Genomic DNA, 12,443 nt, shown 5'->3' on the forward strand with positions numbered 1-12,443 from the left:
AGTCTCTGCGCTCGCCATATCGTCATGTAGTGTGCCATTGAGGAGACCACAGGTGTGATCACGGAGGAGCAGCATGGGACGATAACGGCTGCTGCATGTGCCAGTGATCTTGTTCTCTCATGACGGATCGTGCTCGGTTGAACCCCAAAAGGTCACAGCCGCACAGATCATGCAAAAAACCATAAACTTTTTGACATGTCTGATTTACACACTGTTGCTATCAGTCCATCCATGAAAGTGTATTTGTCATCAGAAAAACTATCATGTGTGTTGCAAACATACGCAATACTGCGAATGCTCTTTGCAAAAGCTGTTTGTTTAGTGACAAGATGATAATCTTTTAAACAATTGTGTATTACAAATTCTTTATAAAAATCAAAATCTTTTTTGGTAGCAATAATTTCTGTAAGATGGCCGTCCACACAGGTGATTTAACTCTCTTGTTTTAGGGCGTATTTTGCGAGACAAGTCTCCTACTAGTAAAAAAATCTTTCAAACGGTCGATGGGCCACCCAACAAAGCCATTGACCGCATTCTTCTTACGACAAGTTTAAGATTTTGGAAAAGTGATAAGACAAAATCATCACAAGAAGGAGATTTTGACATCCGTCGCACTGCCAACTTTTCATCCCACGCATTTGACAAGTTTTTGTTATCTGCGCGTTCTCTCCTTGATCCGATCGGGGGATTGATGGCAACCACTGTGTATCTTACTGTAGTGATCATGCAAACGAGTTAAACTGCACAGCAAAAGCACACAAGTGCCGTCCCCCCCGTCGTCCCAGATCATGGAATAGGTCAAGGAGGGCAAAAGAGAGAGAAAGGGAAATGCCCGGCCAAAATAATAATCCCCCAGGTCTATAAAAGCTGGCAACTGTTCCGCCCTTCCACTTTTGTTCCTCCAAGTTCCCCACAAGCACTAACTACCCAAAGCTACTACACTCTTTTTGTACCTCATTATACCCTCAAAATGGTTCGCTTGACTTCCTTCCTCTGCCTCGTGTTGGCATCTGTTGCCTCGGCTTCCCCAGTGTTGCAAAAGCGTGCTGGTGGTAAGTTTTTTTTGGTTCAATTGCTTTAAGTCTACTTGGTCGCTCATTCCCTTTTAATATATTCCAGATGTCATCCCCGGCCAGTACATTATTACCTTCAAGGAATCCAACAACTTTGCCCCCCGGAACGTTGACGCTCTCATCAACGACATCCTCGGCTCAGTCAAGACTGACCTCCGTCGCGCAGAGTCGGCCGAACTCCTCCACAAGTACGACTTTGGTAGTGGCCAGCTCCAAGGTTTCGCTGCAAAGTTGGAAGCCGATGCTCTCACAAAGGTCCAGGCTCACCCCGAAGTTCAGGCCATTGAGCCCGACACCGTCGTCACGCTCGAGGCCACCCAGAGTGGCTTGGACAGGGGCTTGTGGGGTATTGATTCCCTCGACGGCCGCGTTGACGGCTCATACACCTACCCCGACAGCGCTGGCGCTGGTGTAGACGCCTACGTCATCGACACTGGTGTGACCGTCAACCACCCTGACCTTCGCGGCCGCGCAACCTGGGGTGCTTCCTTCACCGGTGAATCCGGACAGACCGACGGAAACGGCCACGGTACCCACGTGGCTGGTACCATCGGTGGTAGCACCTACGGTGTTGCCAAAAAGGTCAACATCATTGGTGTCCGTGTCCTTGGTGCCGACGGAAGTGGCTCTAACTCCGGGGTTGTTGCGGGTATGAACTGGGTCGCTGACAGGGCGAGATCGACTGGACGCAAGTCTGTTGCCAACATGTCCCTTGGTGGTAGCAAATCTTCGGCCACCGACAACGCTGCCCGTGCTTTGATCAACGCCAACGTTGCATTGGCCGTTGCTGCCGGTAACTCTGCAAAGGACTCGTGCACTGGATCTCCCTCCAACGTCAAGGAAGCTTTCACCGTCGCCGCCTCGGATGTGAACAACAGGTTTGCCTCCTTCTCCGAGTTTGGTCCCTGTGTTGGTAAGTGATCAAATGCGTGACAATGCACTACATGGCTTTTTAGGTGCTGACTGTTTTGCTCTCCATCAGACATTATCGCCCCCGGTGTTCAAATCAAGTCTGCATGGAACAACGGTGGCACCAACACCATCTCTGGTACCAGCATGGCCACTCCCCACGTTACCGGTGCTCTTGCCGTTGCCTACAGCCAGCGCTCCTTCTCCTCCCCCGCGGAAGCTTTCCAATTCATCCTCAGCAAGGCCAAGACCAACGCCATCTCTGGTGTTCCCTCTGGTACTCCCAACAAGTTCCTCCAGATCTAGATTTCTAGAGTAGCGGTAGTTGCTTTGGGGTAGACATTTTACCTTTCCTTGACTAGCAGGCTCCAGTTAAGGATTAGACATTAGTATGATTCTATGCGTCTGTGGATATTGAGCAGACATCAATAAAATGTCTCGTGATAAACATTGGTTTGAATTGGAAGATCACTATTATGGGACAGTGCTCCTACCAGGTCATTAACCTGTTGCCTCTAAAGGTTATAGGTGCGCATACGGAAAGACCCAAGTAGGTAAGCAAGGATGTGTCCGATTTGGTCAATTCTGATGACCAGTTTGTTCTTCAACTTTTCTCAGGGGTCCCAAAGCCTCCTGCTCATCCATACTACCGTCCTCGAACCCCTTTTACTGTCTCAGTTATCCTTTTTCATCACAAAGCGCTTTGCGATCTGTCGTTACACTCTGACGGTCGGAAAATGTATGGCGACGGCGACGTCCGTGCTTGGACAGACTCGTGATCGTCCACGTCCCGATCGCTTATGTAAGCAAACGTTGTCAATCACTACAGGATTACCATAAAACTGCCTGACTGAAAACCTGCGAATATATTTATTGCGTCGTGCCAAGCAGAGGCCCTTTGTTAAACTTGGTAGATGCCCAGAGTCCCCGATGAGCCCTTTGCGCTCGCTATCTTACCACAGATCCCGATGTTGACATGGCTGTCGTCGCCATTAAGTTGCGATAAACTCAATGGTCCGAGCGCGCTCATGCCCTTCTTTGCAATTCGCATCGGCACAGTCGTTGTCAACCCAGCAGACCGCGACGAAGTAATCAGGAAGTTGTAGTCGAATTATAAAGGAAATGAATTAACAATTTTGGACACAAGGAGCTATGAAATCGCTCGTTTGCATCAGAGGGATTTTCCTGAAGAAAAGCGAGTGCCGTTGAAAGATGTTTGGGCAAAACTGAATACCCTACATCCAAGGGGACCATCCCGAAAAAGCATTATTCTAGTGACCTTTTGAGATCCCTACGGTTCAAAGTACGTGCCTAGAGAGTGTGCCGCTTTCGCCGACCTCAAGCGAGCTGCTTTGACGATCTCAACCTGAAACTGAACAAGATTGACAGGAGGGCCTTTGATCAGTCTTCTTCTGGCTGAAGAAAGAGTCCGCTGTCTCTGCAAGGAGATGGATCGGAAGGGTACGCAAATAGCAGATTGGATGAATCCGAGCCAAATTCCCGTATAAAGATGACGCCTGGGAGGACACTGAATGACATATGTAGGGCAATCCTTGTTGAGTATATTGTGACTCATTTTTTGACATGCAAGTGCTCTCCACAGCTGTGCTTTTCTCATTGTTAAGCTGTGGATTTCCTCAAGATTGGGACCTGCTGCTGGCAATGTGACCGAGACAGTGCAGCCAAGGTCGGCGCCCCTATTGCATGATATTCCCATTGATTCCCAAAACGGCCGTCACTGTATTTGTATGATACTGACAGAGCTACCAGAGCTTCCACTGAAGTCATATGCATTTGCGCTGGGTTGACGCTCAATGTCCTAGTTTAGGGTATTGATCCCACTGCACGAGTTGGGTACCTCCGGTGCATCTACTTTACCTTGGCAATACTCCCTGTACGCTAGCTGTAAGAATGGGAACTGTCGTTGCACCCATGAAGGTCGTGAAGCTTGCTGAGGTTGCACCCGACAGTCATTCAAAGTACGAACAGACAGGACATTACATCTGAGTTGTTAACCCAATCCATAGACATACACATTGTTCGTGGAATGAGTACCCGCTGTAGGCGCGTGAATGGGCACCGCAGCGTATCCAACGTACGTTCCAGAAAATGCAAAGGTCAATGCTTGCACTGCACCGAGTAGTCCTCCAAAACAGTGGCAAAGCACCCGCGTATGTCCCCTCACAATTGCCTTGTCAATGGAATAATCTTTTCCGAACCCTGGCTCCAAAAGATATTCGTATCGCCGAGTCATGTCCATCACCCCCATCCATACCACCATTATCTTTGATCCTGAAGAGATGGCAAACCTCTGATGGGGACACCCTCGTGAGCATGGAGGCCAAGAAGACTCTTGGGTGGATGACCCTGATGAGGCTGACGAAGCCATCTTAAAGGCGACAAAGGCGTCCAAAGACGCGATCGATCAGGTATCATCTGCGGGGCATGTCCTCGACTGGTGTATGCAGCCAACTCGAAGAGTTGGATGTGCAGTAGAGGTCATTCAAACGGCACACTTCAAGAATGACATGTTTTTTCAAGCGACACCCAAGTCGGCTGCGAGTTGCATGGCAGTATGGAAGTAGACTGTATATTTGCCAAAAGGGCCTATGTGGCAATTACCTGTGCGTTTCGTTGTCCGTTGTCCAACGCAGTTCAGACGTCGAGTTGAGTGCTGCGCCTCGGAGGGTAACACGAGAGGTCCGCGCATCGCGTGACATTCAAGTTGGCAAAGTTGGCTTTTGTAAGTTGGTGCTTTCGACTTGCTAGTTTGCCCACCTAGAGTTGTCTTTTGCTTCAACATCACAATGCTTTGCACGCGCACCAGGCCCGCAGCCCGTTTCCTGCAGGTGAAGACATGCCTTGTGGACTTCTTTCTCGTCCTGCACACCTAACAATTCCTGTCTCAGTTGGCTAGCCGGACATGTACACTTGCCTCTGTGCGAGGAATGTCTCTTACAGCTACTGTGGAACGCACAAAGTCACAAAAGACACCGACTACACAATTGTATGTCAACGGAGAGTTCTTTGAGTCACAGACGAAGCAGTGGTTTGAGTTGCGCAACCCAGTAAGTGCTCCACAAGCAAGCATAGTGCAAGAGTTAAGCGACTAATATGTTTTTCTTTATAGGCAACTCAGGAGCTCGTAACGTTGGTACCACAAGCGACGCCGGAGGAATTGAAGCATGCGTCCCGAACCGCTGAAGAGGCATTCAAGACATGGAAACAGAGCAGCGTATTGACTCGACAGCGGATCATGATGAATCTACAATTGCTCATAAGAGATAACATGGTGCGCTGATACTATGGAACTTTAACTGTTGCAATATTGGATAATTGCTGAGCGCGAGCTTTTTATAGGATGAACTTGCGAAATCCATCACGACAGAACAAGGAAAGACATTTCCAGATGCCAAGGGTGATGTCCTGCGTGGTCTGCAAGTGTGAGTAAACTGCCATGCTGTTAAATCTCTGGACACTTGTTCCTCAACAGTCCGTGTCGCAGAGTTGAGAACGCGTGTGGTATCCCGTCGCTTCTGATGGGTGAGAAGCTTCCCGTTGCGCGAGACATGGACACGTTCACCATCCGTGAACCATTGGGCGTGGTCGCTGGTATTGCCCCTTTCAATTTCCCCGCTATGATACCCTTGGTAGGTTGTCCGTCAGCCTCCTCCAGGTTTGTGAGCACCGAAAACCTTATGATTTCAACATTTTACAGTGGATGTTCCCTTTGGCCATCGCAACAGGCAACACATGCCTCATCAAGCCTTCGGAGCGGGATCCGGGTGCTATGATGATATTGGCAAAGCTCGCTGAAGAAGCTGGTGTACCTAAAGGTGTTCTCAACGTTGTGCATGGCGGTACGTCAAGAACATTTTAAAAGTTCAAGAACATTGCGTTCAAAGATACTAATGTGATCCATATATAGGTGTCGATACTGTAAATTTCCTCTGTGATGACCCTGCAATTCGTGCCATCTCGTTTGTTGGCTCAGACAGAGCTGGAAAATACATTTTCTCACGCGGAACTGCCAACGGGAAACGGGTTCAAGCCAACCTTGGAGCAAAGAACCATGGTGTGATTATGCCAGATGCGAACAAAAACCACACCTTGAATCAGCTTCTTGGAGCTGCTTTCGGAGCTGCTGGTCAGCGTTGCATGGCGTTATCTACTGTCGTGTTTGTGGGAAAAGCGAGGGAATGGTTGCCGGAGCTTGTGGAACGCGCCAAGACGTTGAAGGTTACTGGGGGATTTGAGGAGGGCGCTGATTTAGGGCCACTTATTACTCCCCAGGCTAAGGAACGCTGTGAAGAGCTGATTCAATCTGGTAACCAAGTAACATTTCATGATATATTGTGCAATCACTGAGGCGTATTGCTGCCATTTTACATAGGTATTGATGAAGGCGCTACATTGCTGCTGGACGGACGGAACCCTCAGGTTGAGATCACGTTCTTGGTTGTGCCCGATGGCATGTGCGCTTACTGTTCTTTAGGTTCCTGAGAAGTACAAGGCCGGAAACTTCGTTGGTCCAACCATATTAGGAGATGTAAAACCGACAATGCGATGCTACACCGAAGAGATCTTTGGTCCAGTCTGTATTCGGGTCAAAGGCCGCACAGTTTGCATTCATTTGGCTTATATGTAGTTTCCAGGTTTTGGTATGCCTTTCAGCTGACACCTTGGATGATGCGATCAAGATGGTGAACAGAAACCCGTATGGTAAGGTGGTTGTGTTCTAATTTGGCCGCTCGCTTGTGACTAACCTTGTGATGCTCTATAGGCAATGGAACTGCTATTTTTACCAATTCGGGCGCAATTGCTCGCAAGTTCACGGAGGAGATTGATGTTGGCCAAGTCGGGTAAGCCCTTGACATCCAGTATTTGGTATCAAGGCTTCACTAACATTATTGTAATACCCAGTGTGAATGTCCCCATCCCTGTCCCGCTGCCTATGTTCTCGTAAGTTTTGCACAGTCAAGTTACAATTATGCGTCAAGATTCTTATCTTGGCTCAATGTATTACCAGGTTCACCGGGAGTCGCGGAAGCATTCAGGGAGACCTCAACTTTTACGGAAAAAGCGGCATTCAGGTAGAGTATCTGTCACATAACGCTGAGATAACTTTGATATTCACTATCATTTGTAGTTTTACACTTCGACGAAGACAGTTACGCAACTCTGGAGACACGAAGATGCCACTGAGCTGGAGGCAGCTGTCAACATGCCTACCCATCACTAAAATGATCAGACAGCAGTATGTGTAGTGTTGCTTGCCATAGATAGCTAGTGAGACAGTATATGACATAGGGCATGTGAGGTAACGGAAGCAATACATCCACTAGTAGCATGGCATTATCAGGACTGTGATTGCCCGCGGGGCAGAGAAATGTTTGCTAGCTGCTTTAAGAAGTTTTCAGCCTGCTCTTTCCCAGACGGTATGCTCAAAACAGGTATGTTCGGCCTCTCGGTGGTTTCGTCACCGAAGTGCATCTGCGTTAAGGTTTAGGCCAACTGAACACAATACAGTCTGGTCTTGGAACGTGCCTTTCCGTCGTCTGGAACCATCTCGCCGCTACATACGGAGTTGTTATTTTCAGGGAGTTTTGCTGCTCGGGGGGCTTGCGAGGGAGTTTCCATTGTTCCAACTTACAATTGTTGCCAATGTGCCGTTTCCAGTATCGTCGCGTGTATCCGTCCGAGACTTCCGGACACAGACGAGCATTTTCCTTGGACTTGCAGAATCGTCAAAGAAATGAATTTCAAGATCCTACCTAATGTTGGCACGATCCCCAACCCCTCCTCTACATCCCCATTATGCCTCTGAACAACTCCTAGAGATCCTGGGCTCTAGACACTCCCATCCAGAATCAATTTCAACAAAGCTTCACCCGTTGATTGTGGTCTGTCTCTATTCGGCCTTTATGTACTTTTGACCCGCCACTGAAATGCACTGGATATGTAGCCTTGTCTCGAAGAATTCCGTCAAACGCCGTCCCTACTTCGTTTGCCAGCATTCTGGCAGCCTTTCGGGTCTGACTCTGAACAGCGAAATGCTTGCGCGGCATACAATTTCGTATCTGAGTTGGTGAACGTTTTACGGGTTTCGGGCAGTGAAAAGGAATTGTATTTGAGAACAAATGAGATATTGGAACTACTAGGTGGATTTCAATGCTGTTCTGTCTTCCGAGATTGCTAGAGCCTTATGTTTATCTGCTTGTCGCGACCGTGTTTCTTAGCGAAGGATTCGTTATGGCGAGAACTTATTGCTGTATTTCAAGTGCCGCTCATGGAGATCTTGGCCCTTGATCTCACGAAATGCACTGACAAGCTTCCAAAGGTGCCTTTTACGAGTGCGCGGTGACCCATGCAGCCCATTATAATTTGGTACATTCGTCGTAGCTTGTTACTCTTCTGAGTATCATTACATATAAAAGCGAGGTGAAATGCACTGCACCGGACTTTGTTGAAATCCTTTGTGATAAGATGTGAGTAAAGGTGGGTTGAATGGGACTTGGGCCACCAGTGGGATCAGAGTTACATGAGTTATATCGTTGCCAGCATGACCATTGAGACCCTCAACTCGGAGATACTGGGATTATTTTCCAACCTTTGCGAGTCCGAGGCGTTCCGGAATACCCTCTTATCCGTATCAGTACTACCACGAATATTGCGGCGATTGGTGAAGATGCTGAGCGACGAGGTTAGCTTGATACGTTTTATGGCTTCCTTGCATAAAACTTATCTAGTTTTGTGACGTAGAACTTGATTCTCGTGATTTACAGCCTCCAGATTCTCGTGCAACTTGTTGGATGCACCAGTATTATCCAAAATCTATTTAACGATGCAAATGTTCAAGAAGCATGGAAATTGGTTGTTACTATATTGAGCAAGCAGAATTCCCAAGAATCGTGCCACGAGGCTGCTATCGACTTGCTAGAATTCATGTTCCGGCAAGAGAAGTTGGTGGGAACTTTGAAAAGGTATGTTCTGGAAACTTGATTGGCAGGAGGGCTGTATTTTGACGAATTTTAGATATGTGTCAGATACGCAGGTCATACGCAAATTACTGCTGTCTTTGTCGAAAGATGAAGCACTTTTGTCCCAAGTATGGTAACCTCCAGAGAAATACCGAATTACTCTTTGCATCTCATTAATGCTGGATGTCGTATAAGATGTGCCGTTTTGCGGCGGTGATGATGGAGAATTGCAAATATAGTCACCAGCTACTAGCAGTAGTACTAGAGTCCGATGCAGTACCGAAGGCGTTGGAGGGCATTGCCCAATATTGTCTTGAGCCGAAAGAGAAGCTGGTTCGTGGCCGTAACGGGCAACATGATCGGGGAATGCAAATCCGCTCCAGCACCGTCAACGCATGTAGTTTTTTGCGAACCGTACTTATCGCGGTACTGTACCATAATAGCCTCCTTCATCCTTGGACGGACGCTGGACTAACTCATTCCTATAGCTCGAGAATGAATCTGTAACGCAAGAAGAGTTTGATCGACTTGCCGACCAGTTTATCCCATCAATACCCCTGTTGCTTGATTGCCTTGCGTCGGCTTTGGAAACCGTCAAGGAAGATCAAATGAACGTCGAACCTGAGAATCATGAATCAGCCCAGCGGTTGACACAAAAAGAATTGCTAGAACTTGCCCAAACGATTGATGATATCCTTTTGTTATTGATTTTGCTTTCTTTCGAGTATATAGCTTTTGCAAGTGCCTTGACTCTTCACACTTTTGATTACATTCCCCCGGTTCGATCTAGACGAGGCGGATATGGAAGCAGTTGATACTGAACGGTGGATATCTATTGCCTTGGAAATTGCCGTGGCGTATCTATGGAGCAATATGAAGAGTGGGGATGCATGTGCTGCTGTTTTTACTCTCGTTACTCACTTGGGAGAGACCAAGAAAGTGCCGTATGCGCTGGAGGTGAGATGAAAATCAGGAGCCACTTGCTGATGAAGCCGCAATGACCATATCCTTAGTTTCTGTCAAGCGATGAGGTTGCCAAAACGCTAGCGACAATAATGCGTGAATCTTCCTGCTGTTCTACAATTGAGCGTATCCTGGCTCTGGTCGCACGAACAACTCATTGCCAACAAATGTCAGTAAGGTTGTTGTAAAGTTGAATCTATTCGGCTGCTAACTTTGACCGCAGGCTAGGTCGTTCTCTGGCTCGACTGAATATATCGAGAGCAGCTGAAGACTGGCAAGAGAAGGATATCGTAAATAATGCGAATAATGTAGACACAAATCTTGGTCGAGTTACTGCTTGTTCAAAACCAAAGAAAAGATTCGAGTTAAAAGAAGTGGACGAGACGTTGGCAACCTTGGAAAAGCTGGTAACCTCTTTCAGCCGTATTCAAAACAACGGCGATTGTCCTTAAGACATGGCAATTTCAGGAAGAGGAGCTTGCTATCACACGAGAGAACATGCGCAAAGAGATGGAGCTCAAAGATGCGATTTCTCAGCGGAAGATCTCTGTCCACTCGAACAAATCAGAATTCCTGAAGGTGAGTTAATGGATTGAGACAACCTAGTTCAATTTCTCACAGCTTGGTGGTATCCATAGGCAGAACTGGATCGGTTAACTGTATGGTGGTTGGGTGGAGTTTGACTCCCACGTTTAGCATCTTATAAGAGTCTCCTATTCTAGGAATGTTTGGACCAGAAGACATCTGCTCTTGAACAAAGCGAAATAGCAAATGCAGATATGACCCAGAAGGTGAGCAAAGTGCCTTAGATGGCTCCAAATATGGAACTTACTGAACACCGATGTTAATTTGACCACTAGGTAGCGGATTTGCAGAGGTCACTTTCAGAAGCAAGACACGAGAGTAGCAGAATCAAGGGAGAGCTTATCCAAATGACGGAAGAAACAAATAGATACAAGAAAAAGAATCATGAGACTGAGCAAGCATTGGCATGTTGTCGAGAGAAGTAAGTTATTCACCAGCATACGTTCACGCGCACATGAAGCGCCTTTATTCAGAACCTTTTCTATAGACTTCGAGAGGTGACGGATGAAGCTGCATCTGCCACAGAGAATATCCACCGCCTCGAACATGAGAAGGATGCACAGGGAAAAGCGCATAAGGCCCGGCAAAAGGAATTGCAGCTGGAGATACAAGATTTAACCCATCAACTAAAGGAATTGCAGGCAGAGGTACGGCCTAGTGAATCCTCTAGACATGTAGTAGCTCATCTCTAATCATAATCCTGGTATAGAGAGCTTTATTCCAACAAACCACGGTCGCTCAAAAGGCACGGATTTCCACCCTGGAGGAAAAGGTGAAAGAGCTGCAACTTGAGCTCGGAGACCAGGAACGTGAGCATGATGAAATCGTGATGAAATTGGCACAAAGTTTAAATAGCCTTAATTTGCGGAAACGAAAAGGCGTGGTTGCGGTTGGGGGAAAGATGAAGGATGAAGTTGATGAAGAGCTGTCCAGTGGGCAGGAGCCTTGAATAAACCAATGGTTGCAATGTGCAATTTATCTCTTTTTGGAAGAATGGCGGTGTCATTTCGCGCTGGTCATTAAACCGAGCAAGTTCGGTCCAAAGTGAGATTTCCCACTTCAACTACTTTTCGTCTTTTCATCTGTGCATTATCTATTATTCGCCATGTCGCAACCATCGGGCAAAACCGCACAAGTGCAGGACCAAGTGAATGAGGTCGTCGGCATTATGCAAGGTGAAAACTCGCACAACTGGCGAAGAACTTCTCAAGGCGGTGGCTGACTCAATTCCTACAGATAATATCAATAAGGTCATGCAAAGAGGCGAGCAACTTGACACCCTACAGGACAAGACAGGTATGTCCTGCCAATATGGCTGTGGCATATAGCAGCGGACTGACTCTATATCTTTGTGCAGAGGACCTTCAAAACTCCTCGCTACAATTCAAGCGAGGAGCAAACAGGGTCCGAAAACAAATGTGGTGGAAGGATATGAAGATGAAGCTTATCCTTGGAGGGGTCATTGCAGCTGTTTTGATTATTATTATTGGTGCGTCTGCAAGACAGTATTCGATTACTGAGAAGGAGCAGAAGGAGAACTGACATTTCCTTTTTCCTTGTCGTCAGTCTCGGTTATTTCTAGCACGAAGAAGTAGACTAAGAAATTGTTTACTGCTCTTGAAAGTATGGCGGCATCTTGATACCACGGCGCTTATCGACCCAGGCGTATGCGCCCCCATCGGCTATTTTTTTGGATGGAGTCTATAATGTAGTTTGAATAGGCGCCTTTCGAAGTTTGTATTTTTACTTATTAATTATTGACTGTAACTCACACATCATTACCATGCTGAAAAAAAAAGAGAGCGTTATGGTGTTGGTGCAAAATGGTTCAAAGATGCACTTCAGCTCAATCCAGTATTGAGGCATTGATCGTTAAAGTTCCCTTGTTGCCATGGCAATATCAAATGGTGCTTTTACGTTGTTCGTTCTCCGT

General features: G+C 47.1%; 5 protein-coding genes across 5 annotated transcripts; 4 read left to right on the forward strand and 1 right to left on the reverse strand.

The window, feature by feature from the left end:
* Positions 1-576: 576 nt before the first annotated feature.
* On the forward strand, positions 577-2,432 carry SPPG_03762 (uncharacterized protein). The gene is made up of 3 exons (XM_016752011.1): positions 577-1,052; positions 1,120-1,986; positions 2,056-2,432. Exons 1-3 carry the CDS (start codon positions 971-973, stop codon positions 2,286-2,288), a joined length of 1,182 nt encoding a protein of 393 aa, XP_016608674.1. The 5' UTR covers positions 577-970; the 3' UTR covers positions 2,289-2,432.
* A 1,219-nt stretch (positions 2,433-3,651) lies between these two features.
* Positions 3,652-4,630, reverse strand: SPPG_09140 (uncharacterized protein). The gene has a single exon (XM_016757297.1). The coding sequence runs from the start codon at positions 4,369-4,371 to the stop codon at positions 3,994-3,996; it is 378 nt and encodes a 125-aa protein (XP_016608675.1). The 5' UTR covers positions 4,372-4,630; the 3' UTR covers positions 3,652-3,993.
* Positions 4,631-4,719: 89 nt separating this feature from the next.
* Positions 4,720-7,337, forward strand: SPPG_03763 (methylmalonate-semialdehyde dehydrogenase (acylating)). Its single transcript, XM_016752012.1, has 14 exons — positions 4,720-4,831; positions 4,892-5,050; positions 5,113-5,274; positions 5,343-5,425; positions 5,488-5,632; positions 5,701-5,842; positions 5,911-6,309; positions 6,376-6,422; positions 6,478-6,576; positions 6,638-6,704; positions 6,766-6,844; positions 6,906-6,944; positions 7,012-7,075; positions 7,132-7,337. Exons 1-14 carry the CDS (start codon positions 4,790-4,792, stop codon positions 7,222-7,224), a joined length of 1,620 nt encoding a protein of 539 aa, XP_016608676.1. The 5' UTR covers positions 4,720-4,789; the 3' UTR covers positions 7,225-7,337.
* A 381-nt stretch (positions 7,338-7,718) lies between these two features.
* SPPG_03764 (uncharacterized protein) lies at positions 7,719-11,484 on the forward strand. Its single transcript, XM_016752013.1, has 18 exons — positions 7,719-7,885; positions 7,948-8,143; positions 8,222-8,322; positions 8,385-8,470; positions 8,544-8,685; positions 8,745-8,965; positions 9,018-9,090; positions 9,158-9,388; positions 9,451-9,652; positions 9,723-9,919; positions 9,976-10,094; positions 10,149-10,332; positions 10,394-10,504; positions 10,564-10,584; positions 10,648-10,716; positions 10,786-10,931; positions 10,998-11,157; positions 11,220-11,484. Exons 1-18 carry the CDS (start codon positions 7,760-7,762, stop codon positions 11,457-11,459), a joined length of 2,625 nt encoding a protein of 874 aa, XP_016608677.1. The 5' UTR covers positions 7,719-7,759; the 3' UTR covers positions 11,460-11,484.
* An 8-nt stretch (positions 11,485-11,492) lies between these two features.
* On the forward strand, positions 11,493-12,334 carry SPPG_03765 (uncharacterized protein). Its single transcript, XM_016752014.1, has 4 exons — positions 11,493-11,685; positions 11,747-11,806; positions 11,868-11,999; positions 12,077-12,334. Exons 1-4 carry the CDS (start codon positions 11,616-11,618, stop codon positions 12,103-12,105), a joined length of 291 nt encoding a protein of 96 aa, XP_016608678.1. The 5' UTR covers positions 11,493-11,615; the 3' UTR covers positions 12,106-12,334.
* Positions 12,335-12,443: the final 109 nt, after the last annotated feature.

The sequence above is a fragment of the Spizellomyces punctatus genome, assembly GCF_000182565.1.
Source record: "Spizellomyces punctatus DAOM BR117 chromosome Unknown supercont1.6, whole genome shotgun sequence".
Taxonomy (NCBI): Eukaryota; Fungi; Chytridiomycota; class Chytridiomycetes; order Spizellomycetales; family Spizellomycetaceae; genus Spizellomyces; species Spizellomyces punctatus.